Raw genomic sequence first — 26,081 nt, forward strand, 5'->3', positions numbered from 1 at the left:
AGCAGGAGTAACTGCAGTGACTGCCATCATAAGAGAATCTCTTCTGCTCAAAGCATCTGCAACCTTGTTTTCTTTTTCTTGTATTCAATCTTGTAATTGAATTCAAGCAATTTTCACATAAGCTTGTGCTGAATGCCCTCAGAGACTTTTTGTTCTGTGATGTATTTAAGGCTCTGTTGATCAGTTTTGATCAATAAAAGAATTGGGAACCAAGAAAGTAGTGGCGCCATCTCTTCAAGGATTCACAAATAGCTAAAGCTTCTCCTTATCATAAGTTGACATAGCTGCATTTCTGGGTCCAAGGGTTTTACTGAAATAAGCAATTGGTCTGCCTTGTTGCATGAGGACAGAACCAATACCTTGACCTGATGCATCTGTTTAAAAAGTAAATGGTAGGGTCAAATCAGGCAAAGCCATAACAGGAGCAGTGACCAGACAATTCTTCAATGTTGTGAAGGCCTCAATTTGAGCATCTGACCACTGGAATGATTCTTTTTTTAGACAGTCATGAAATGGCCTAGAATTTATCCCATAATTCTTGACAAATCTTCTTTTTCTGCAGCCATACCAAGAAAACTCCTCAACTGAGTGATAGTCTTAGGTGCTGGCCATTCTTTGATGGCAACTATTTTTTGGGGGTCTGTAGATAGACCCTATCCTTAGATAACATGCCCTAAATACTCCACTTGAGGGACAGGAAAACTTCATTTGCTAATCTTAGCATATAGTTTTTATGACCTTAGAATGTCCAGGACTAACTTTAGATGCTTGAGATGAGCTTGTTTGGTCTTGCTATATATCAGAATATCATCAAAGAATACCAAAAGGTATTTCCGGAGCAAAAACATGATTCATTAAAGATTGGAAGGTAGCAGGTGCATTAGTGAGTCCAAATGGCATCACTAAGTATTCATAATGACAAAAATATGTCCTAAAATTTTGGAATGTCTTCTCTTCTCATTCTTATCTGATGATAACCTGATCTCAAATCAAGTTTGGAAAACAGTTGTGCACCATGTAGCTCATCTAATAGATCCTCAATGACAGGAATATTGAATTGATTTTGTTCACTTAACCCGAAAGCAAGTTTGAAAACAAGACCTGCTCTGTGAAGTGATGGAAGTAGTGAAGGTTTAGGCTTCGGATCTGTGAAGTTCAGGTTTTGGAGTAGAGGTCAGAGGCTAGTGCGGGTACCCCTGTCAGAAACTACAAAGAAGAGGCTGATGCACCTGCCCGGCGGTGGGTGGGTTCAGCTTGATCAACTGGGATAGGAGTTTTTCTCTATCTTGCTCCATGGTGTTCAAGCAGTGCGTCCAGAAAGCTGTGATTCATGGGAGGGAGCAGCTTCAGTAGCTTTGGCTGTGAAAACTCTTGGTCTTGGAGCATCAGTGTCATCAGTTCACCCAAGATCAGCAGGACAAATAACTACTAGGTTTGTGCCAGAAAAGCATCTTGCGTGACGGGGAAGGAGTGGAAAAAGAAAGAGATTCATCAGCTATGGAATCTGACAGGTATTGGTATTGAACAGAGGGGGCTGTTCACAAAGCATCCCATGGATGGTAATGGTGATTCCCCGGCTACTGTTCCTACTCCTTTGGCTGGTGCCAAATCAGGTGACTTTGAAGTTGAAGCTTGCCCGCAGAATGATGTAACCATGCTGGTAGTACTATGATTGCCTTAGAGCGCAGATGTCTTTGTCCCTAGGAACGTGATGCTTAGGTGCAAGGTGAAACACAAGCAGGAGATTGAGAAAAGAAATCATACGGATTGCAACCTACAGATGAAGAATCTGCTTCATTGTTCCCACCATCTATATCAGATGTTTAATAAGAATAGGAATCGAATAAGCTGCTGATTGACTAAGGAAGCATTTGAAAAGAAAGGAAGGGTGATGCTTGTTAAACAAAGCTGCGTGTGGGGCCGCCACGTATAGCTGTAGTTTCTGCTGTAGCATCGGTTATTTCCGTTATTGCTGTAGTAGCATCGGTTATTGCTCAGGTTACGAATGACCCAATCTATCTATGGCAACCACCCCTACTTTTAGTAGATGGAGATGCGCACCTAGAAAAGACGGATGAAAGAGAACCTGCCCTTCTGACTTCTTCTCTTGTCTGTCCTTTACGCAAAGCGATCTATGGTCTCAACAAGCCCCGATAGCGTCGGTTTTTGAAGTTCAGCACAGTGGTTATGTTATCCAGGCAGGGTTTGCTCGGAGTGATCATGATTCGGCCATGTTCGTATCAGTTTATCCTTGAGGACATGCTATTTTGTTGTTGTATGTTGATGATATCAAACTGACTGGTGATTACTCTGTTACCATATCGCTGATCAAGTGTCGCCTTCATCAATTATTTGCTATGAAGGCGCTGACGCGCCCTAAGCCTTTTCTTGGCTTGGAGGTCGCACATTCTCCTCGTGGATATTTGGTATCTCAGATCAAATAACGTCATGACTTGATCACTCGAGCTCAACTCAATGATGAGAAGACTGTTGACACTCCCTTGGAGCTTTACGGTAAACTCCGTCCGACTGATGGCTCACCATTATCTGATCCGACGCAGTACAGACAGTAGGTCGGCAGTTTGGTTTATCTGACGATCTCTTGCCCAGATGGCTTTTCCTAAGAAAGTCAGCCTTTCATGGCTGCCCCCCGGTCAGTTCACTTTGCAGCAGTTCATCGGATTCTTAGATATATTCGAGGTACCTTTTCTCGAGCCGTCCTTTTTTCCGTCATTGTCTTCTTTAGAGTTGCGTGCAACTACTGATGCCGATTGGGCCTTCAGATAGGTGCTCAACTACAGGCTTATCTATTTTATGGGGAGACGAGACACCATCTTGGATGAGATAAAAGCAATAGACAGTTGCTCCTTCCACTGCCGAAGCGGAGTACCGTGCCATGGCACACTACTAGATAGATTGTATGGCTCCGTTGGTGACTTTCTGATCGCGGGTTTCATTTGAAAAACCCCAACGCCATTCATCTTGCGTCAAATCCGGTCTTTCATGCAAGAGTTTCATTTTTGGCCGCTACTACGTTCATCGAAAACTTCTTGATGGCACCATCATCTCATTACCTTATTTTTTCCCTTCGACTTCGGCTATGACCAATGCCCCACCTAGCTGAATAGGCGTAACAAAGCTACCTGAAAAAGGCAAGGTGCACCTTAGATTGAAATCGACAAATTTCATTTTGCCAGATGGATTCTTTAGAAAGATTCCCGGATAAAGTTTAGTAGAATATTTAGTTAGAATCTAAATAAAGGCGCATACGTGGGCGGGCAGGGGGCCCCACTACTTCTTCATTCAGGGGGGCTAGCCTCATGACTTCCCACTGGGCGAGGGGTGCACCTAACCCACCTACTCACTCATCAATTACGGTGTTCAGCTGACTTGCACGGAAAGACCCCTATTGTTTAGTAATTTGGCGCCCCATCTTTTGATTGACTGTTGTCAACTAATCTTTTCAATGTTCAATTCTACTCTATGTTAGAACATTTCTGTGAATGCTATTTCGATCTAAGTGGTCCTATTCTCTATCCCGTGCTAGGAAGCATTACTCCTCTTTTCATTCCAAATTCTTCAATAAGACCGATACGATTGATTGGTCTGTGCATTTCTCTTATTACTTTTTTGTATCCCCCTGTTCCTCGGATACAATTCGATCCTTCTACGGCCAAATCTCAATTTATGGAAAGCCTTCGATGGCTTCCTTATGAAAACAACCATTTGTATATGGGTATAGACGGTCTTTCATTATTCTTCGTGATATTGACCACATTTTTGATCCCTATTTGCATTTCAGTGGGTTGGTCTGGTATGAGAAGTTTTGGTAAAGAGTATATTACAACATTTCTAATTCGTGAATTTCTAATGATCGCCGTGTCCTGCATGCTGGATCCTCTACTATTCTATGTTCTTTCCGAAAGCGTGCCAATCCTTATGTTGTGCGGAGCTGAGCATCTTCTATTCGCTGGGATCAAGCTTTTCCTCTGCAGGGGCCTTGTGCAGTAAACCCCCTACGGGCGGTCCCCCGTCGTCGTAAAGTAGTAAAGGTCCCCGCGAAGCTTTCGGGAAGAGGGGTAGTCTTGTGCGTAAGCATAGCATTTCTGGTCGAACCACCAAACCACACATCTTTTTTAGTGGGAGGGTACTCCGAGTAGTGGGTACCTCGTAGGACCTCAACCCGCCTACTCAGGTCTTGTATGGATATGCAGGAAGGGGAGCTCCTAGGTGTGTGTAGGGGGTGTGTTTGTTCGCGAGAATGAATTCCTCGTCAAGTCAGGGGGGGTGTGGACACACTTGCGCGAATTTGGGTAATGGCTACAAGGGATAATAATAAAGGAAACTATACCCGACCAGGGATGGACGTAAACTCGTAAGCTACCAAGGGTAGGGATAATCGTCCAGGTCTTATTTAAAAAAAGCTGCCCCGCCACTACAGGCATGTTAGTTCCTCTGTCGTTGCCGGAGAGTTCTTGGCGAAGAGACCTTAGGATAAGTTGCTAAAACAAACGGAGGGTAGGATCGACCCGTTCAGTAGAATTCCGAAGAAAGACTGTTGGAAGCAGGTGGAGACATTTCTTTGGCCCCCTTCCAAATAAATGCGGGCAGGGTAGAGCTCGGCAGAGGGTTCGAGAATAGGGTAGGGTTTTTTACGGTCGGGTCCCCTACCACTAGTCCGGCTAGCCTTCTTTCGGGCAGGAAGCAGGCCTAAACGACGGGCGGGCATCTCCCGCTACGCAAGCAGCATTGTTCGCCACCACCCGAGAAGCAAAAGATTCGAGAGTAAAGGTGGAAAAGACAAGCATAGTGGTCTAATGACAAGGGCCGACGACGGAAGCTCGGGACGGAGCCGTATGATGTGGAAGTCTCACGTACGGTTCCCTGAGAAGGGAGTGGCTACCCACTGGAGCTCCGACCAACTACCACCGGTCAATTCCGCTTTGGGGCCACCCCTGACTCTACCATCATTATAGGGGTATGGGGTTCGAGACAAAGAAAGATCAAGGCAGCATATCAGTTTTTCCTATATACTTTACTGGGATCCGTTTTTATGCTATTAGCTATTCTGTTGATTCTTCTCCAAACAGGAACCATCGATTTACAAATTTTATTAACCACTGAATTTAGTGAGCGGCGCCAAATCCTTCTATGGATTTCTTTTTTCGCCTCTTTTGCCGTCAAAGTGCCTATGGTACCAGTTCATATTTGGTTACCCGAAGCCCATGTAGAGGCACCTACGGCTGGATCCATCATCTTGGCTGGAATTCTTTTAAAATTGGGAACCTATGGGTTTTTAAGATTTTCCATACCCATGTTTCCCGAGGTGACACTTTGTTTCACTCCTTTCATTTATACTCTAAGCGCGATTGCTATAATATATACTTCCTTGACCACTTTAAGACAGATCAATCTTAAGAAGATCATTGCCTACTCCTCAGTAGCCCATATGAATTTGGTGACTATTGGTATGTTTAGTCGGGCGGCGGCCGTTAGGTCACCTATTTTGAGTTATGGACACACAAGCAAGGCCAAAACATGTGTGCCGGGCGTGCGACCCATCAACTTACTAGCAATAGGGGAGAAAACTTAGCATGTCGCAACAAAAGCGTCGATTCGAGGCGTCAGCACAACACCGTCGTCTGTTCCTAAAACAAAACCCCTTAGCGCCCCGGGACGGGAGTGGGGGACGGCCCTACGCAGACAGCAGCAGCACCAGCTCTACGAAGTCTGAATCAAATCTTTCGGTTGGCTTTCCCGTGAATAAGAATTGTTGGGCGCGGCGAAGCGAGCGCTTCTAGCTGTTTTGCTTGCTTCTTTCTTATTGTGGCGGCTATTATGGCGTGGCTGAAATGAACGAAAAGCGAGATGATTCAAATCGATTGATAGATGGCCTGATCTGTTCTGATAGATCGAAAGGTTTTTTATCAATAATAATGGTTGACCTCTTTCTATCTATTGATGATACAAGATCTCTATCTATTCTGGATCCATCAGAAAGAAATCGATATGTATCTTATTTTTTCTACATCGTATGTAGAGCGCCCAAGCGTTTGGCCAGCTCAGTTCTATTATCCATCGGTCCAATGCACTGGCTCATCACATGGAGGGAAAAAGCAAATGTAGTTAGTTGTCTTGTTGTTGTTCGCCACCTCGACACATTCCCCGGCATCGTCCCACATAGAAAGAAAGAGCGTGGAGCCCCGGCCTGACCTGTAAGTCCGCTAACGTAAAGCGAGGAGTTGAGCCTGAACTGGCGAACCGAAGTCACTTTCGTAACCATACTTCCTACAGCTAACACGTGTCCAGTCCAGCGGGAACGCGAAGCGCAAACGAACGTGAGCTGCTATACCGAATCCCCCGCTGGCCATCGGGGACCTAGTGGTAAGGACATGATCCGCAGGGGAAGGGATCACTCATTCTTCTATTGGGGACAGGTGCACGAACGACAACTCCAAACGTCAGACATCCGCCGCCTATACCTACCGTTTAGGTGGCACCAACGAGATCCAGCTAAGGTAAGGAACTTCGTGTCGCGGCTGCTCCACTCCGCTGCGGTCTTTTGAACTGAACTTCGTTGCCTTCCCGCGCGCGAAACGAATGGGCGCTGTGTCGTGGGTAAGTTTTGGGGCGGGGGGGCAGAGAGAGACCAGAGGAATGATTCATTTGGATCGACGAGCCATTTCGCGAATCAATAGAATGTCTCTCTATCCATATCTATTCTATCTTTATATGACGGGCCATAAAAAAAGAAGTATTTTTTTATGGCATGTGGGATGATCGCGCCTAGTACCCACATATCAGTTGCGCTCAATATGCGGGATTTCCGTTGGATCAGATCTTTCGCTTTGACGAATTTGGACCTAGCGAAAAGGACTCTAAGCCTTCACGCAAACAAGCAAAGTAGAAGCAAGACGAGGAAGCGGAGCTGTCGTAGAAGCAGTAGCTTCCCCCGACAATATACAATACAACAGTAGCGACCATGAATAAAAAAGCCCCTTGTTTAACGAGTTCGCTGCTTTTCCCAGGCCGGAGAAGGGCAACTACTTATTGATTGATCGCCTTTCTTTGATATGTGTTCAATTTAGTACAATACAAACTACAACTAGATCAAAGCGGAAGGGCCACTCACTATAGAAGCTATAACTAGAAAAGCCCTAGCTAATAGTTTAGTAGTCGGCCAAACCCCCATGCTCACGACATGTTCTTGATATTGATTGAGTTGGAGGGAGTCAGAGACTACCACGGAATCCTTCCATAGTCACCCAGGTGACCTTCGTCACCAAAGTGTCACGACAGTTTCCAAGACCCCTCATATAATCTCCAGTGGGGATCAGTCGGAGCACGTAGGAATGCCGACCACTACATAAGCCGCTGGCGGAGAAAGCTCGAAGAGCTTCCCTTCATTCGCTTCGCAGGAGTCGCACACAGCACATAGCTGGAAGTCAGAGGGCCCGTACTACCTGCCTAACCCTTCGCTCCGAGGGACCATAGAACGGAAAGCGCCTTCTAACCAACTCGGCAGAAGGGAAGGGGCCTATGTATTTGCATGACCCCTGCGGATTTGACCCTACCTACACTCGGAGCCAATCCCCTAGCGGTCCTGCCACCACGCCACAGAACAGGAGCTCGTGTGGAACCTTGGATTTCTGGCGTAACAGCGGTGGAAGGTATCAAAATATTACGGCCGCATAACCATAACATAGTATATACGCTAAGGTCGGCCAAAATATGGACACCCGAAGGGCCCGGCGCGCACAATCCTATCCTATCCGAGCCCGTCATTGCATGCACTTCGGACAGCCGTCCGTAGCATCATAAAGAGCACCTCCCTTTCGAGGTACCGAAATGGAACGGTCTTTATTTGTGTTGTTGGTTGGTCTTTCTCAACATGGTCTATAGCACGAAAAAACCATTCTTTACAAGATAGGGCCGTTCACATGAAAGAAAATACAAAATCCATTCTTCATGGCCGGGCGCATTTCTCCAAATCCTCCAGGATCACAAGTGGAACGCTAAGCAAGGGTGGGGAGGCTGCGAACTCCGCGTCGAATAGAAAGAAGCAAGCAGGGGGTGTTGCTGTAGCGCGCCGGAGAGCAAGCGTAGGCAACCAAACTAAATAAGGCTACAAAAGTAGCTAGCTAGCGTTTTTAAGCTGGCTGCCTTTTCTAGCGCGCGTACTCTTCTGTGGAGTCGCACGGAACGAGCCTTGTCTTCCCTCCAACGACTAGCTCCCTTTTCTTGTTCCGGTCACCCTTCTCTTGCCGTGGAAGGACTTTTGCCTGTGGTGTGGTCCAACCCGTGGGCGGAGTCGCCCTCATCCCCCCATTGCTCAGTGCTCCCTGCAGCTTCACTGGGCTTTACCCGCATGGGCGTGGGCTTCTATAAGAGAATGAAAAGCTCTCTTTTTACAATAAAACGCGAACCGTGCGGAGCCCACCCTTTTTCGTTTTCGGCTGCCACTGGGTGGCCGCAGGGGAAACACAGCCGGCCGCCTTTCGGGAAAGGGGGGGTGGGCCTACCTATCCCGAGGGAGCAGCTGAGAGGTTCCATATGCCGAGCCGAAGGGCAGAACTTCAGTGCATGATCGTAGTATGTCACCTCGTCTCGTCCTCGCAGCATCGAAGAGTACCTATGCACTATGTTCCGGTTCACTGATAAGGAAGATAGAGTTGGGGTGGGGGTCTACGATGTGATACTATAGTATGCCCCGAGGAGAAAGATGCGCAACTCAAAACGGAAGCAGGAAGCGTGTTGTCAAATATGTCGGAGGTTACCAGATCTCTGAGACTACCATCGATCCGACAGAGCGGAACGACCAGAAAAAGAAGTGGAGTTAGAAAGCCGTATGATAGGTGGTAACTATCTTGTATGGTTTGGGGGGTAAGCGGCGTACTCTGGGGGAATATTAGGCTCTATCGAACATACAGGGAATTGGAGGTAGCATTTTACTTATGTTAAGTCATGGACTGGTTTCTTCAGCCCTTTTTCTATGTGTTGGTGTTCTATATGACCGACATAAGACTCGACTTGTTAGATATTATGGAGGTTTAGTGAGCACCATGCCGAATTTCTCTACAATTTTCTTCTTTTTCACTTTAGCCAATATGAGTTTACCCGGCACTAGCAGCTTTATCGGGGAATTTCTAATCTTAGTAGGAGCTTTCCATAGAAATAGCTTAGTAACCACATTAGCTGCGCTTGGGATGATTTTAGGCGCGGCGTATTCCCTGTGGCTATATAATCGTGTGGTTTCTGGAAATTTAAAACCCGATTTCCTCTATAAATTCTCCGATCTAAATGGCAGAGAAGTTTCCATATTTCTACCTTTTCTTGTTGGAGGGGTGACCGTCCCTTGAACTACCAAAAAAGGGTAAACCAATGTGATCATGACATTGTAGGTGCTTGCGATGGGACGGATGCGACTTCCCTCATAAGTAATGGGTGGCATAGCCCGTAGCAGAAGTCCCCTTTTTATCCATTTCTTTATTACCCCAAAGGGGCCCACCCTGGTGGGACCGAGAGAAAGAAAGGACGGGGGGGCGACCATGCATGGCACTTCTCGACCGTGTCTCCGAGGGACAGTTGAACGAGCGACTCATGAATGCTGCCGGGTCGGACGAGCCAATAACTCGAACGTGTTCGGTCAGTTTTTTGAGCAAGAAGCACAGCGTTACCTTACCTTCACCATGATACGGACTCCAAGTTCTTATGGCAGAGCACGAGGAGTTTCCTTCAATATGATGATGAGAATGGAAACCAGAAGCATGACTGGGTCTTCATAGTCCGAGATCATACTTATATATCAGTCACAGTAACGTAAGCATGAGACTTTTTGGTAGTACCAGTGAACCAGATGGCCGCGGCGAGGGAATCTGGGATGGAGGACTCGTAATATCTCTATAGATCTGGCAAAAGCGAAAGACCCCTAACGTCAGGGGCTGACCACTAAGCTCACTGAGGCCCCGCTGGGCGGGCCAGAGTGGGTGCGAGCTGGAATTGCCATAGCTTATGGTTAGAGCAATAGGAAAGGGCCCAGCAGAGAGAACAGTCAGGATAACGAGCGCGGAGCCCACTTGGCAGGCGGCAGGAGCAGCGGGCAAGTGCTTGCTTGGTAGGCCAACAGCCCTGTGAACCGGGCGGGGCACTCGACGGAAGGGGGGCACGCTGAGCAAGTATGCAAAATTGGCCCTGCGGAGCTTTCAAAAAGAAAAGCAAGGACCACTACGGGAGGTCGAACCACGGACCGGAGGTAGTAGAACGTGATCCGCACCGGTCAATATTGGATCAAACAATAGGGGACCGTAGCACTGACCTTTTTTTTCAAGACAATAGGTATTGTTCCCTACCGAGACAAGGGACACTCTCAACGGATCCTCCACGCGCTAGGCATACCATAGTTCTTCCGTGCGTCTTTATCATGGCGGAAACAGAACAAGAGGGACAGACCCGGCCGACTCGCCCAGGGCTCGAGGGCGAGCCATACGAGAGTGAGTTGAATTCTGTTTACGTTCTCGGTTTGGGTTCGGGCCCCTCTCGATCTTTTGCGTATAAGGGAAGGGGGAAGGAGTCTAAATCTATGGACATTAATGAACCACCATTGATGGACATTGCACATGATACGAGAAATTCGACTCGACGGTCCGGTGCTAATAGAAGTCGCTTACTCTCCGTCTAGCGAAGGTGCCAGATCCTTAAAGTAAAGTATCTATCAGCCTAGTGTGCCAACCACGTGGTATGACGGGCACTCAAAGACCTGGCGAATGAGGGCCCACCCCACCCAAGAGCGCTTATGTCATATGGGAACTCTCGGCTGGAAACAATCCTTATGGTTTTTATATCCGGTTAGAATAATAAGAAAGAATCAAAGTCCAGGTTGGTTGGTGAGCCTAGTGATAGGAGACTATCTAGCTTGGTTCGGAGAGCACTTGTTGGGTTTTAGATTCGTTTTTTGCTAAATGTTACGGCCTAAATGCTGAACTATTGACCCTACTTGTTCGGATGGGTGTTCACCCCAAAGTGTTCCCGGACTGCATGCATACATCCGTAAGTAACTTAGTGCAACATGGCAAATTTCATTAAGAGGAATCAGCAAAGAAAAGAAATCTTCTCCGGGTGACAGGGCCGCCCCGGCAGCGTGGCTTCTCTGCCGAGCAGGAAGCCACAAAAAGCATTGTGCTCTTGTAACTGATCTTTTAGTAGGCTAAGTTGCCGAATTCTGAAATCACTGCAGGCATAGTGCAGGAAATTGTGGTCCTCAAAACAATGTGTTCCCATGATCATTTTACATCACGATATCTTTTTCTTCTGGTTATGCGTTTTACTTTGCACTTTTCTTTGTATTTCATTTATGGAATCGTCCGGGCAGAAACGGGCAAGAATCTCTTCTGTCGTAGAGGCCTTGTCGAGTGCTTCCGCTACGCCAGGAGATGATGATCCAAGAAAAAACAAAGTGGGACGGAGAGACGCCGATGGAAAAGAGGAGTTGAGGTCAGAGCCATCCACAAGCCACACCCCGCCGAACCCTTTTCCTGAAGCACCATCTATTGATTTCTTAAGGAAACACATTAAAACGGTTCTTAAGTCCTGTCGAAATAGGTACCCAGCGGATCGCCTATTACGCTCTACTTACTCGGATCTTCACCTTGAAACGGCGAGCGCGGAGAAACGGATCAAAATCGCCCAGGTCCTCGAAGATATGTCCAAGCGAAGCCAAGATTTTCAGAGTAACAAAAGGGAGCAGCCCCATACCGACTTGATTATTCAAATCTGCGATTGGGAGCAAGATCACCTATGAAAAAGAAATTCACTGGTGTAGGTTTCTCTGCAGAAACCGAGGCCCCTACTTTCCTTCTAAGGGTAAGTCGGGGGAAAGAAGAGCGGGAACGAGGGCTTCTTCCACTGTTTCCCTAAGTTCAAAAGTGAATGTGGAAACACTGTCTATGGTCTGGTTATAGCATCCCCTTTCTCAATTCCTTTCTGGTCAATAAGGATGGTTATAGCTAGCTTAGAAGGGAATTCTAAATGTAAGAAGTTGCTGGATGGTTTGCTCCAATGAAGAGGTACACCTAGGTAGGAGGGAGGGAGCTTTCCCACTTTGTAGACGAGTAGTTCTGCCGCTCTGTGTTGGATAGGAAAGGGGTGGAGAAGGTTCATTTATCAGGAATCTACTTGTTGCATAATGCACATGCCACAAACGGTAAAGTGGAAGCACACTCAGATGAAGAGGGTGGTGAATTGATCAATAATCCCATGTCTTTTTTGCTGAGAAATCTTGGATCAATACATACAAGGCAGCATTGGTCAAACATAGGACTACCTAGGCTAGGTCATTCATTGCTAGGTTCGCTATATTCGTTTTGTCTTCTAGTTCACCACAGGGACTTCCTACTACTCGGCCGAATCTCTCATCTGAGAAAGTAGGTCACCTGGGTCGGGTAAAGCAGCATAGATAAGGCTGGAGTTTATGAACAAGTTGATGTCTACTAGGGCATTGACCATACAAGCAAGTAAGTATAGGGCTCGGCTAGGAATTCGTTTATGCTTATATTTATAAGCTTTCTTCTCACTAGGTAGGGCGGGCAGCTGGTCTTATTGCCCTGCATCATATAAGAAGGAGTTCTTCCACGAAATAGAGGTCGTCTATGGTCTTTGTGGCATTGATGGATAGTATTGGTCTGTTGTCAACAAATAGACTGGCTAGGTCACAGTCTGCTAAGTCTACTAGTGGGATATGAATATGCATTAGTAGTAGTTATTGCTGCCGGATTGGTATTAACAGTTGGTCAAGTCTAACGTAACGTTTTTTAAGTAGAAGGATAGGGCATTAATTACCTGGGGTCGATAGGTACACCTTTATAATAAATTATTAGCACAAAGCTCTCATCTCACTTTTCATAGGTAGGCGAAAACTCTATAGTGATAGTTTAGTGTATATTGGCTTGGATTCTTTCTATTTTTATGGGAAAGGCATATCCCCACCCAGTTCTTTTTTGTCTTAATTAACAACTCCTTCCTGAACTTCAAAGTACGATAGAAACTTACTTATATCTCGTAGGAAAACTAGAGAATGAGCCAACTCCATCCCGTAGAGAAACTAGAGAGGTGCTGGGCGCAGCTGAAAGGAAATCCAAGAAGAGTCCATGAAAGGCTAGCACGATTAGGATCCTTTGTAGGGTTTATCTCGGAAGAGAAGGCTATGAAGCAAACATCTCTTCTTTGGGAGAGAGGGGAAGATCTATGCAGGACACTTAACCCGTGCCGGAGGACTGCACACAGCTGGTACAACCTCGTGCGGTACATTTTACATGTTCTTACAAGTCCGATGGTACAGTTGACCTAGTATCGAATTATTATAGATTCCGTTGGCAGCCATTGCCCCCCTGCATGTCGTCTGACACGACCGAAATGAAACTTTACACCCCCTAGCAGCCCCCTGTCGGCATTGAAAACGGAGGGAAGTGTGTGTGCTGATGTTTAATCATGCGATGCCAATGATGTAAGCGCGGGCCTGAATGTTCAGCCCAATTTGATTAATCCACTACTTCATCTCGAAATGATCAGCCCAATTACTTTGTGACAATTTCAAGGAAAAGTGAATGATTTCAATCAAGAAAAGATCATATGCTCGATCCGTCGTAACAAGAGGGATAAGAAAGTCTCAACTCCAACCGCGGGAGCATTTACTATTTGGAAGTGTGCGAATGTAGCTGGTGGATCGGGGAAACAGGAAATCCTTGTGGTAATGCCGTGGGAATAGGAGTTGTTAGAGCGAGGTATTGCAATGAAACAGATTGTTCAATAGATTTCTTCATTGCTAAGGGTAAATGGCATTTTCATGGTCAAAATTCCAGAGAGGAGTTCCGAGCTTCAAGGATGCCGGATCGCACCATTCATAAGAGAAACCCTTGGGTGCCCGATGAGGCACAAAACAGATAACCAGACTGTGCCCTGGGCAAGGAAATAACCATGGCAAGCCACGAAAGGAATGAATAAGCTCCCTCTAGGCTCTCCCTTCGGAGTTTCACGCCAGTGGAACTCACAAAAGCAGCGCAGCTAATGAATCAATGAATCCATGGGCAAATCGTTGTGTCCATACATTTGATGTGCCTTTTGAAAGTCGCATTTGTTTTCAACAATCGGAAATGGGAATATTCCATTCCATGGCATAGTTCTCAATGTTAGTAAACGGAGTGCGTTATCAACTCAATAATAAATCTCCCCTACACCGTAACCGGATTACATTCATTCAAGTTGGCAATCCCCTGATCTTTGCTTCCGGTGTGCGATCCGAATTGACATATAATGACCGTAGTTAGCAGGCAATGGCCAAGGTCAGTGCATCTCGAACTAGTGGGTCACTATATCTACACTATCTAATACAACTATGGAATGCGCTTTGAATTGCACTTCTGCTCATAACCACTACGAACCGGAAAGGAAGGAAGCAGCTTTAGAGGAGGGATGCCGTCAAACAAAGGATTTTTTATATGCTAAAGATACCGGTTCAATATGTCATTTCCGAAACCGAGGACCACACCGCTGGGAGGACAACTCAAGCACCAAAGACAAAGGTATCGCTCGTAAAAGTGATTTTCATCGTAGTACTCGCTCTAGCGTTAGGTTCAAAGCAGCGTGTAAATACCTCTAGCCCTAGGGAAGGGGGCGTGCCGTTCCCAATGGTGGAATTGCTTCTTGTCTGCTTTGCCGAGGAGAGCGCTCGCTACCCGATCCCCCTAAGCTAATGTAGTTCCCAGGTTGCCTACTAGATACCGTTTACGGCTATATCCGCGTAGGAAGCCGAGCAAAGAGATAATTGATAGTTGCCAAAACCACATAAAAGAAATGAGATTGAACATATTTCAATTCAACAAATTCTGATTGTTTCATTATCAAATGCAAGGGATGTGGGACCAGGTTCTATTATTGGAGTTAAGCGGTGTAGGAGCCGTGCCGTTCTGTGTATTAGCTCGTTGTTAGCAGCCCCGAAGGGCGTAAAGGGGGTAAAAGATTTCTCAGAAGCAGCTCTTTGCCTGTGGGAACTTGCTCTTTTCTTTTGTTTTAAAATGCAACCTATGCTGAAACAGCCGAATAAAACCAAAAAGTAAAGAGGTGGATCAGTTGATCCTTTTCTCGATTGAATGCGCTTTCTATCTATCTATACCGGTTCCAGGAAAAGCAGAATAAGCAGTTGAGCACCAAGAAATTCCTGTTTCAAGTAAGTACGAAGGGGCAAGAGAGACTGTCATAATATTACTATGGGAGACGGATCCTGTTAAGTCAGTACGAATGTGATACGAAAAATCCTCTTCCATTCTTTCCGGCTGGGCAACATGACTGATGGGAATGTTCGCTACTGCTTCGGCGTCCATCTCATACATATGTTCTCTGACCACCTCCATATTCCACGGCCTGGTTGCAGCATGGATAAGATCCGACACAAACATAGGTGGATCATTGGACCGCGGGCACAGCGGCGTCATAACATCTTGTTTCTCAAGAGTACATAGCAATCGGTCCTTCTTGGAGTTCAACAAAATGAATAGTAGCTAAATTGGAACTAAGCTGACCGATCATCCACCGGTGGGTAGAAATATGAATGTTGACTAGGGTCCCTTGTGCTCATTTGATTCTGAGTCGGCAGCATATCAAGCTCCTAGCCCCGCCTTAACAACCCTCATAGTGTTATGTCCCCCGATCGATAGCTTAATACATTTCAGTATTTGGCTTGCTTTCTTCATTTTCCTTGCGTAGGTAGAAACCTTTCTGGGTGTGCCAGCACACCAAATTATATGACTATATTCAATATGCCCTGATGTCCATAGTACCGTACTCAGACGACCCTACCCTTCCAGAATAGTAGGATTACATTCATCGTTCCAGCTGTAAACACAGTTTCTAGTTTGACTGAATGAGAGTCATGCAATAGGCATCAGTAGGGAGTGCGAAAGCAAAAGCTAAGTGATCGGACTAACACAGAGTGCATTTCTCCCGGGTAAGCTTATGTTCCTGATATCTGATACCTATGTTTGCTCCTTATTTTATTAATAATTGATCCAATTTATACGAAAAATACGTAGGTTGAAGAAGTTATCAAGAAAAATGATTGGGATCTTTCAATATGCTATTCTTGATATCATGTTTTTTATTCTTGATCCTATCAAGTATGGATTCTAGATTGTTAGTTGGAGCATCCTGACCAGTCTAGTTTATTGTGATATGATCCCGAGGGACTCTTCAAATACATGTAGGGAGTCACACAGGTCTCCGACATATCAAATTGTATCTGGATTTGAGTCAGAGCATTTCCTCTGATTCCTAGCTCAGAAATCTTTGCTTTATTTACTAAAGATTGGAGCACACAAGCGCACACGCAGTAATCTGATTGAGAAAATGGATAGTTGCTGCCATCGATATTAAAGAGTCTGTCTAGTGCCAAAAAGGTCCTTCCAAGGCCTGAGCTATCAAATTCATGTGATACACACTTTGCTCTCTACGAATCACACTCATCTTACTACAACTGAGGGTAGGATTGGTTGCACAACGCATGCTATCCATTTGTTATTGGTGATAGGAAGATGGCTCAATCATTGAACTAGCATTGAACAACCTACTTCAGAAAAAACTTAGAGTTAACCATCTAGTGCGAAAGTGCTAGTTTCCCCCTCCCAGAGGTGATAAGGGAGATATGAGCGTGGCGGTATCTTTTCCTCTTTTGATAGAAGCCCACATGCCCACTCTTCTATCCCACCTATCCACATGGGGTATCAGTGGCCTCGTGATCTCCATGAACAGAGATCACTACACAAAAACAACTATATGAAAAACTTGCTTGCTTCTTCAAATCTCGAAATAACAGAACATATAGAAAGTGTTTCTGTGATTTTTCCATTCTCTTCGGGGAACCTATAGAAAGATTATCAGACGGCTTTCATTCCCTTCAGGGGGGGTGTTCCTTCAGAGCAGTCCATATCATCAGATGAACTCCCTGATGAATTAGTTGATGAATCATCAGTTAGCTCATCATAATCCGTGTCGAGATCCGATGAATCAGTTGATGAATCATCAGATGAACTCCCTGATGAATCAGTTGATGAATCATCAGATGAACTCCCTCATGAATCAGTTGATGAATCATCACTCTCCACCACATTTTCATGATCTGGAAAAGGGGGCTGCCCCTGCCAGAATTCTGCAGCTCCCGTGGGGAGAACGTTTAAATCAAAAGGAAGAACAAGGGCGAGTAAATGATGGAGACTAAAAAAACGATTTAAGGTGGCATTATCCACGGAGAAACCACCCCAAAGCCAAGTCTCTATGGTATCTCCTACTACTGGTATGGCGCTAGCTAAGCTTGTAATTACTGTTGCTCCCCAAAAGCTCATCTGACCCCAAGGTGGTACGTATCCTATAAAAGCTATCACAATCATTAATAGGAATATTCCTATTCTGCCGAGTATTCCATTCATTTTCATCATAATACTATGCTTCCTTGCCCGTGTGGAACATGTGTGAGCATTATGTTTTTCCAACAAGTGATCCGACTGGAAGAAGTGTTATATGAGGACTTCGAGATCAAATAGAGAATCTGTCTCTCCATTCCTCGTGAGCCACTTATTTCTCCGAAATCAGAGATCAGAGTGATTTTCCTCCTTTTTCCCAAATAGTCGACGGTCTTACACCATTGGGATACTTTGGATAAACTGGAGTACATATATGAGAGATCGGTGCTAAAACCTTTTCTCGAGATATCTTCCAGATTCTTAGGGTCCTTGCTTTGGATCTCGCCCCCCCGGCGCGAAAGCAGTTGGTTCCGTAGTTTGAGAATTCTACTAATTCCAAGTATTCCATTATTGTTATTAAATAAGAGAATATAAAAAGTAAAGACGAGAAGACATAACCAGAAAAATTGTGAGAAATAAGTTAATTTATCAAGTTGAGGCATTTCGATTTGGATTTCAAATAAGAAAGAAAAGACTCCGAACCGTACTTTTGCTATTTTATATCTATACAAAAAGAGATTGACTTTCCAAAATGGAATCTTTGCCATTTCTGATGTGAATGAGGGAGGTTGTCTGCCCGGGTAGGGGTGACCAGAACCCTCCCAAGTCATCGCTCAAGAAAGCACCATAGTCACACGAGAAAGAGTTTGTACTATGACGAAGACGAGCAAGCCTTTGTTGGGGAGTGATTGGGGAAGAGTCGAGTACAAGAGGAAGGTGGAAGGAAGAAAGCGCCAGAAGCGCCAGGTGCGAAGATAGACCATCAAAGAACTCCACAGCAGAGCAAAAAAGAGAAAGGCAAGGCTCGCAAAGAGCAAAGGCTCAACCATCAGATCCAACACAAAGCCCTCAAGATATTTAGAGGCTTGGACTACTCTCTCTAGTAAAAGAAAGGAAGCACAATGGGTGTTGCTCTATTTCTTATTAGTGAGGTATTCTTCTGCATTTTAGTATTATGGGCATTCTTCCATTCTAGTCTGGCACCAACAATCAAACTAGGAGCTCAACGGCCACCTGTTACTACGAACTTGTTTTCATCTGGCAGATAAGCTTTTGAGAAGAGACCACTTTGATAACGAGCTTTCGGGTTGCCGTATTGATACCGCCCTTCGGGGGAACAGGAGAATAGCATGCACGGGAGAAGGATTTAGGGAAAGGTACCCACCTTTTAACGGGAGAAAGGCTGCTTATGTGAAAACTTCCCTTGTGGTTTAAAGTTCAAATAGATCAGGTGCCTATGTTGTTGATACACCGAAAGATACTAACGCTATGCTCCAATGCGGGATGAGGGCCAACGATTGTGATGAGTCGGGACCTTAGAGCTGAAAACCTACATACAGTGACCCTTATGGGCAGCGCCCTGGGCTGGCTATGTACGAGACATCAAACCGTCTCCCGGGTCCAAAGTTTCCATTTCCAGGCTTGATAGTCTTCAACTGAAAAAAGTAGGGCGGAGAACTAGTAAGAATTGTGCCTGCCATTCAATTCGTGACGTGGATGATCCGCCGATGGAATCGATTAGGTGAAAGGCTCTGCAAAGTTTGTTTGTTCATAAAGGCTGCATGCAGCCATGCAATTCGTACTGCATGACGATATTACTCTACCACTCTATAAATGGTATATAGATATCTTCACTTCATCACAAAGAAATTGAGTACTAGCACGCATTGCTATGGATGCTGCAACCGCAAACATGCTTTCTGCAATTGCTACCGAAACGGAGCAATTGCAAAATGAGATTGAAGGGCACCGTAGAGTGCTAAACAACCAGTTGAGAAGTGTTAGAACAATGGATCCTGCAAAGAAAGAAGCGTGCATTCGCGCTACCAGAGAGCGCATAGAGGGTTTGGAGGAGAGGCAGGAAGCGCTGCGGGTGGAGCAGCAAGTGCTCTTTATTCGTCTAGCATCTCGCTAGAATAGAAGAGTCCGTAGACTCTTTTTAGTTTTCTAAGGTTGATTTAAATTCAATAAGTGTCTGGAGACATTTGTTTTCATGTCAGGTGTTCTTTGTCTTAGTTTGATTCCGATCTACTCCTATGCTAAGTGTCTTTGTTTGGTTTGATTTCTTGTGTTTGCATGTATGGGCTAGCCGTCAGTGTTCAATGCTTATGTTAATATAATAACGCCAAAATGTGCTGCAAATTCATGTTCAAGTTGAAATAAGGCCGAAGGGCTAAGTGTACTACTAGAGATTATATATTCCAGCTCTGAAGTTTCCTTTTGAGCCCCCATTCTACTATGGTTTGGATTCTAGTTGAAGCGTGCGACCATCTATTCAGATGAGGAGACCGAGTAAGAAACCACTAAGCGGAGAGCAAACAGATCAATCTCTATCTATGAGTTTCTCAACCAAGATCCACTATTCAACCAAGACCCGCTAACTAATACTTTTACGCGAGCTTAGTTATTGGAAGTTGCAGCCGAGGAACTCTTATCCCTAGCCACAGTTGTTGCAGCACAAGGGTTTGTCGCGATTGGGTCATATGTCAGTACTCTCACATTCCCCATGGTCTCCCTAGTATGCTGAGCTGAACTGAAGTGAAGTGAAGTTGCGGGCGATGATGGACTGATCCCATGCTATTCAGGCGCCTGACAACGCTGGCTCCGACGGTGATGAGTCTGACGGTGGCTCGGATGTTTCTCTTCCTGATCCTTCAAGGTCCCCCGTTCCTAACATCGTCCAAAGGCCGTTGGCGCTCTCCCATCTGACAGTGCGGGCTCTGCGTGTCGCCTATGGCAACACTACCCGAGTGGTCTATTGCATAGTGGATCCACGGGTACCCCGTCGCTGCTTCGTTTTTATCAACATCCGGTAAGCAGAATGGACAGAGAACTATCCCGATTTCTCGTAATGCCAGGCCCAAAAGTCCTCCATCCGCATAGCAGCAAAAGTAGGCATTTCTTTGATACTTACTCACCTGTGGCTAGATTTACCACCATTCGAGTACTACTATCACGGGCTGCCTCGCACGGTCTTCTCGTTCATCAGATGGGCAGACGGCTTTCATTAATGGGGAGTTGGATGAGGAAATTTACATGGAGCAGCCAGATCAAGAGTACCCGCGCATTCGCCTAACCCCGGGTTTTTTCTATCAAAATGAAGATTTTTTAGAAAATAAGCCCAAAAAGCATCTGACCTTGAAAAGAATCACCAGTTACATGATCTATCCCTGCGGTAAGTGGGAACGAATGTGACAGCCGATGGTAGTAGGATTTCCACAGGTTGAGCTCCTTATCTTTTGACTTTTCTAATGATAGCCGAGTAGATATACTCGAATGGGATGAATCGAGCACGAGAAATCACTAGGCACAGGGGAGCCGTAAGGAAGAGGAGTAATATCGTTCTAAAGTTCACGAATTCGATTCATTTTGGAATCGATAAGTGAACAAGGAATCTCGTCTTGTTCCCCTTGGTTGCGAGTCGATTTCGCTTGTCGAAATCATTCAATCCATAAGTTTTTGTTTTTTTGATCGGAATTTGGGTCAGCTGAACACTTATTTTCTCTTTCAAAAGTGGTGATGGTGTGGGTAAATTCCATCGATATCTTGTTTCCCCTTTCCGAGGCAAATATCGGGGAAATCAGTGATTCATTGTTAGAAAGAGGCTGAGCTATAAAATCTATAAAATGGAGCTTGATCGGTAGCTTCGGCCTCCCAGACCCAAATTAAGTTACCAACACGGAATTACATTTGAAACCTGACTTCCTGTTTGTCATTGGAAAGAACGGAAGAGCATTGTATTCCTCCTAGGAAATAATACAACAGGTAAAAATAAGAACGGAGAAGATTCGTTGATACGGAGCTGGTCCATTTTACAAGCGATCCCCTATTCTGCATCCCGAAGATCATACGGCCCAGAGCCAGAGCGATCATTACAGATATATAGGGACATCAAGAATCAGTAAATACCGGGGATACCTTACTAAGTATTTCCTAGATTTTGAGTTAGGCGTAGCTACTTCCTCCCCCCATGTTCTCCTGATTCCCCATCCTTCCGCTGAAGCTAAACCAGTATCAGTTGCTGGCGAGCATAGTAGAGGCGGCTTTATCGTATAAAAAGCAACCGGCTTTCGAGTAAAAAATAACTTATAAAAGCACTTGAGCGTGGTTTCGGCCTATAGCCGGAGGGAATGTTTTTCAAAATCGACCCGATTTTGGGCATTCGTAGAGGGGAAAGACAGCCATGCGGTAAGCGAGGGAGAGGTCTGTCTTCCCAAAGTAGCCATTCAAGGAGACAAGTTCTACCATTGTACCTTGACCTGTGGAACTGGAGAAGCTCCTTTATTGCTATAGTTCTTGTTGAACCTTTTCTAAAGTCAACAATTTCTGCAATCAGGGAGGAGGCATCGCCTTACTTGCTATACCTTAAACCTCATCAAGAAAGTAAGCCCAGTGAAACCGCAATCCCAATCAAATAAAAGATCAGAGGGGCTGATCCCTGAGATCGATCGCTGTTGATTTTCTAGTTTTTTAGCTGACTCGAGACCTTCCATAGAAAACCGAGTATGAGCAACGGTCGGGTATGCTGCCCCTTCCTTCTCAGCGTACAGCTGCAGATTGGATAAATGGTTTCTCTTCGAATGTATGCTACAAGAAATGGGCTGAACCGATCTACAGGGAATGCAATAGCGAAAAGAATTCCACTCTATCTCATATTTTTTAATCCTTTTCAAGGGCCAACCCTGGGCCAAGGTGAGCGCATCCGGGCCTATTGCTCTTCACCTCTTCAGTTGTGCAAGAACAAATATGAACTGGTCTAAGTTTGTTCTTGACGATCCCCACAAGCTTCTCTTATCTACTTGAATGCAAATCAGAAAAGAGGAAGTCGCAATGCATTTTATTTTTAGAAAGAATAAAAGACACGTGGATGGTATCGATCAAGAGACATGGCTAAAGGATGGAAGTGAATTAGAATCAGACGGTCGTCGAACGAATTCCCAATAAATGGAAGATCTACGTGCAACGAATTTCCTATAAAAAGTAAAGTAGGCGATTTCACTGAGAGGCCTATTGAACTAGCTCCCATGCATGGATCTGCATTGTGTGCTTTCGCCGGGGCGAGAGTGAAAAAGAAATGTACCAAGAGTTCTGTATGAATTAGGTTTGCCTTTCCAAAGAAATGAGATAAGGAGCAGTAAGGCCTCGCAGAGCGTCAACACCGAGACATTGTAGAGCAACGTCTTGCAACTATGTACAAAGCCTCCATTCCCCTGGGTGTCGTGTTTGAAAGCACAGTCTTTGTCATAAACCGATTACCCTCCGCTCCAAATGGCTCTACCAAGGATCCCACAAAGTTCCCGAAACCAAGTTTCTCAGAAAAGGCCTGGTATCCATCTACTCACAATAATTTGAATGTAGAACTGAAGAAGCACAATTTCCTTCTTCGAGAGGAATCCAACCGAAGAGAAGCGAGCATCATAATAGCTTGATAAAAAGATATTTAGTATAAGAGGACGTTCGCGTCAATTATCATGCCTCTGACTGCTGAGGACGAGGTTCGGGTTAATGATATTGTGAAAGGTGTCATTAAACCGGGTCTGCCTCTTTTAGTTACGAGGTATATGCCATGGATCTCATCTATTCCCCTTAAACAAGGGATAACGTGGGTTCCGACCTGGAATCTGGACCCCCAATTAGAGTGTGTTTAAAGAGATTGGAGGAACTCTTCCTCGGTCTCTGTATCCAAAGATACTGGTAATTAGAGCTTCAAGTGTTCGGTTCTACTCTCCATTTTATTCATAGTAAGGGAGAGCAGTTCAGTCCACTTGCTCTTTGGCCGCATCGGTTGAGGTTTGCTCTGTTCAGTTCAGTTAAAGAAGAGATGGTATCTTGCTTGTTTCAATTATCCAGGCTCTCCATCAATAGATACTGGTTTCTCTTCCGCTGATGTCGCGTCAATTGCCTGAGGGAGCATAACACTGCAGGCCGCAATGGACATGCCCGCCGCATCTCGGATAATTGCTCCAGTTGCGCCAATTCCAGTATCCGAGACAGAAAGCAGCATCCACGTGAACTTTGACTGTTCATAATATGGGAAATTCCAAGGTGAAGGATGCCTGCTCAGGTCATGATATCACTGATCCAAACTATGCTACACCAAATCTGAATCCTGACTAGTTAGCGAATCGTCGCTCTGTGTGAATGTCTTTATTAGTCTATTTCATTTAAGCCCAAAGGATCTTCGAATACCGACTGGTCGTCCCAATCCAATCTCCCTTCTGGTTATTCCAATTTTTCCTATTCCTAGCGAATCAAATGAGATTTCTGTTCTTCCATCAAGAGGAGATAGTTATCGATAAAGCAAAAACGAACCTATTGACATAGAATGCAATTGAAATAGAGACAACTAGGAAAAGACCGAAATAAGAAACTTCTACTCCCTAGGTGGTTATTTGTCGCATAAGACAGCGGTGGAAGCTGAAGGAAAGAGTGGGCTTTGAATCTAGGTATGCTTTCTAAGGATTGCACTGCGCCTAGCATACCTTTACTAACATACCTCTGTCTTGCAAACAAAGCCCTGTGTGTGGAACTACTTAGATTTGTTTTCGAATTGCTTTTCTCGGGCCATCGAGAAGTCAGTCAGCGGTTGGCTTGAGTCCTCAAGTTGGTCTTTAAGACTTAGCAGGGCCCTACACACAGTACACCTCACCTTACTAGAAGGTAGATTTCTCTCACCCTATGTGCAATCAAGCTCAGAGACTTGAGCCGCAGAATTCCTTTCCCACTGACTGAAGAAGCTCCCTACAGTGTCCAAATCGAGGGATCAATCCAACAATCTTCTCCTTTACTCAAAGGAGTAGGTGGAAGAGTTATGAGAGAAATCAAGCGATAGTGCTTGACCAGTGAGAAGTGCACCAGAAGTGTACTTCGAGCGATGGGAAGCTAGCCTGAAAAGGTAGAGCAGAGGTGCTAACAATAATAAGAATCTTTCATCCTGCAAGTTACTCATAATTGAGAACTGGTAATGTGGATTTTGTTCCATGCAGCTACACCTTTTCGAAAGCAAATTCGAGGAAATCGCTTCTTTCTTCCCATCCCGACCTATATCACTTGACTTTTAGATTAGCAAACTAATACCAGGTTGATGACTTCACTTCTCTTGGGAACTTGCTTCTTCCTTCTCCGAAGTTAGTAGTTAGCTTTTATGGGCAAGGTGCCATACTGGGAATCCAGTCAAATGGGCCAAAGCAATCCAAGGCAGAAGGCCCGTTTTAAATAACTAATCTCGTGACTTTTGCTACCGGGGGTAGGAAGGAAGCAGTGAGATCCAGGGAGAACAAGCAAGACCAAGAACAAGAATGAATGCTAGAGCATATGCAAACCCTAGATTATTGTGATGGCAGCCCGGTCAACCGCACGCTGGAAGCGGATGGCATTCCCAATACAAGCCTGCAGATCCCTGGACTCTATTTAAACATTGGGAAGTCCTTGACAAGAATGCTACATTAAGCACTTGCCACACTGACATATTGATGAGCAAGCCCAGAGCCCGAATCCGGATGCATGCTTAAGTGCTCGGAGGGCAGAGCCTGGGCCCCGATCGAGCCAATATGTCGATCGATAACGTTTAAGCTCCTTGTCCCCAAGATCTTCCATATATTAAGACTAGTTCGATCTGCCTTAGATAAACATATTCCAATAAAAAGGTTAAATAACATATATAGGTATCTGCGGGCATTGTGAATCAACTAATCTATCTAGAAGTGAGTCAATGTGTGTTCATGAGTGATTATGCTGTAGGTGCTTCCCCTCTGTCGAGGCTTGTATGTATAAATGGAGTATTGACCTTAACTTTGAGTGTGGGTTCCGGTTTTGAGTGAATGGACTGATTGCATTGTTGTTAAGAGTGGGCTGGCCTGCTTGAAACACCAATGTGCTATAGATACAAGTACCCTTCCCTTGGGGATCGATTAACGGATTACTCAGTATCGGATGGGTGAAAGCCTTATCCATCCCCTTTAAGCTCCTTGTACGCCAACCTACTTACAAAACAGGATTTCTAGCTGCCTCCTCCAGTGAAAACGAACCAGTAAACATATTATTAGACCTAGGAAAATAAGAACTCGTCGAACAGAAGAACCGAGTACTATAGAATCTGAAACACACATATGCGAGCTATTAAACATACCATTCCTATTTATAAATAACAACATATTACCGCAGCGCTAAGAAAAGGGTTTGAAAGCTCTAAGTGGTACGATAAGCGGAATGAATCAAACGAAGTGCATCATGAGGGTTGGGGATTTAGCATACGCTCTACTATCAATTATAGGTTCACCTATGCCCCAAGAAAGAGGTGCATAGGTGGAATTCAATAGATTTAAGCAACTTTAGTATGCGGGTAGCGATGCTTTTTGGAATCCAAGAGAACTTTGAATCGGAGGAACGACCAACACAGCTGGCATGGCTTTGTTGAATCAGGATTTGATGACAGGAACGTTGTTGAAATAACTTCTTTACCTCCCGTAAAATCCTTTATGCCTGATTTCAGTACTAACAATAAATGGCTAAAAACATCCTATTTTTTATGGTAAAATATGGAAAATCATATGGGAAACGAATAATGAATAGAAGTAGCCT

General features: G+C 45.1%; 2 protein-coding genes across 2 annotated transcripts; one reads left to right on the top strand and one right to left on the bottom strand.

The window, feature by feature from the left end:
- Nucleotides 1–3,403: 3,403 nt before the first annotated feature.
- On the top strand, nucleotides 3,404–11,082 carry LOC119295825 (NADH-ubiquinone oxidoreductase chain 4-like). The gene is made up of 4 exons (XM_037574274.1): nucleotides 3,404–3,944; nucleotides 4,966–5,480; nucleotides 8,920–9,342; nucleotides 10,994–11,082. Exons 1-4 carry the CDS (start codon nucleotides 3,484–3,486, stop codon nucleotides 11,080–11,082), a joined length of 1,488 nt encoding a protein of 495 aa, XP_037430171.1. The 5' UTR covers nucleotides 3,404–3,483.
- Nucleotides 11,083–17,320: 6,238 nt separating this feature from the next.
- On the bottom strand, nucleotides 17,321–18,063 carry LOC119293554 (putative ATP synthase protein YMF19). The gene has a single exon (XM_037572000.1). It carries the CDS (start codon nucleotides 18,047–18,049, stop codon nucleotides 17,474–17,476), a length of 576 nt encoding a protein of 191 aa, XP_037427897.1. The 5' UTR covers nucleotides 18,050–18,063; the 3' UTR covers nucleotides 17,321–17,473.
- Between the last annotated feature and the right edge of the window lie 8,018 nt (nucleotides 18,064–26,081).

This window comes from Triticum dicoccoides, chromosome 4B, assembly GCF_002162155.2.
Source record: "Triticum dicoccoides isolate Atlit2015 ecotype Zavitan chromosome 4B, WEW_v2.0, whole genome shotgun sequence".
Lineage (NCBI taxonomy): Eukaryota > Viridiplantae > Streptophyta > Magnoliopsida > Poales > Poaceae > Triticum > Triticum dicoccoides.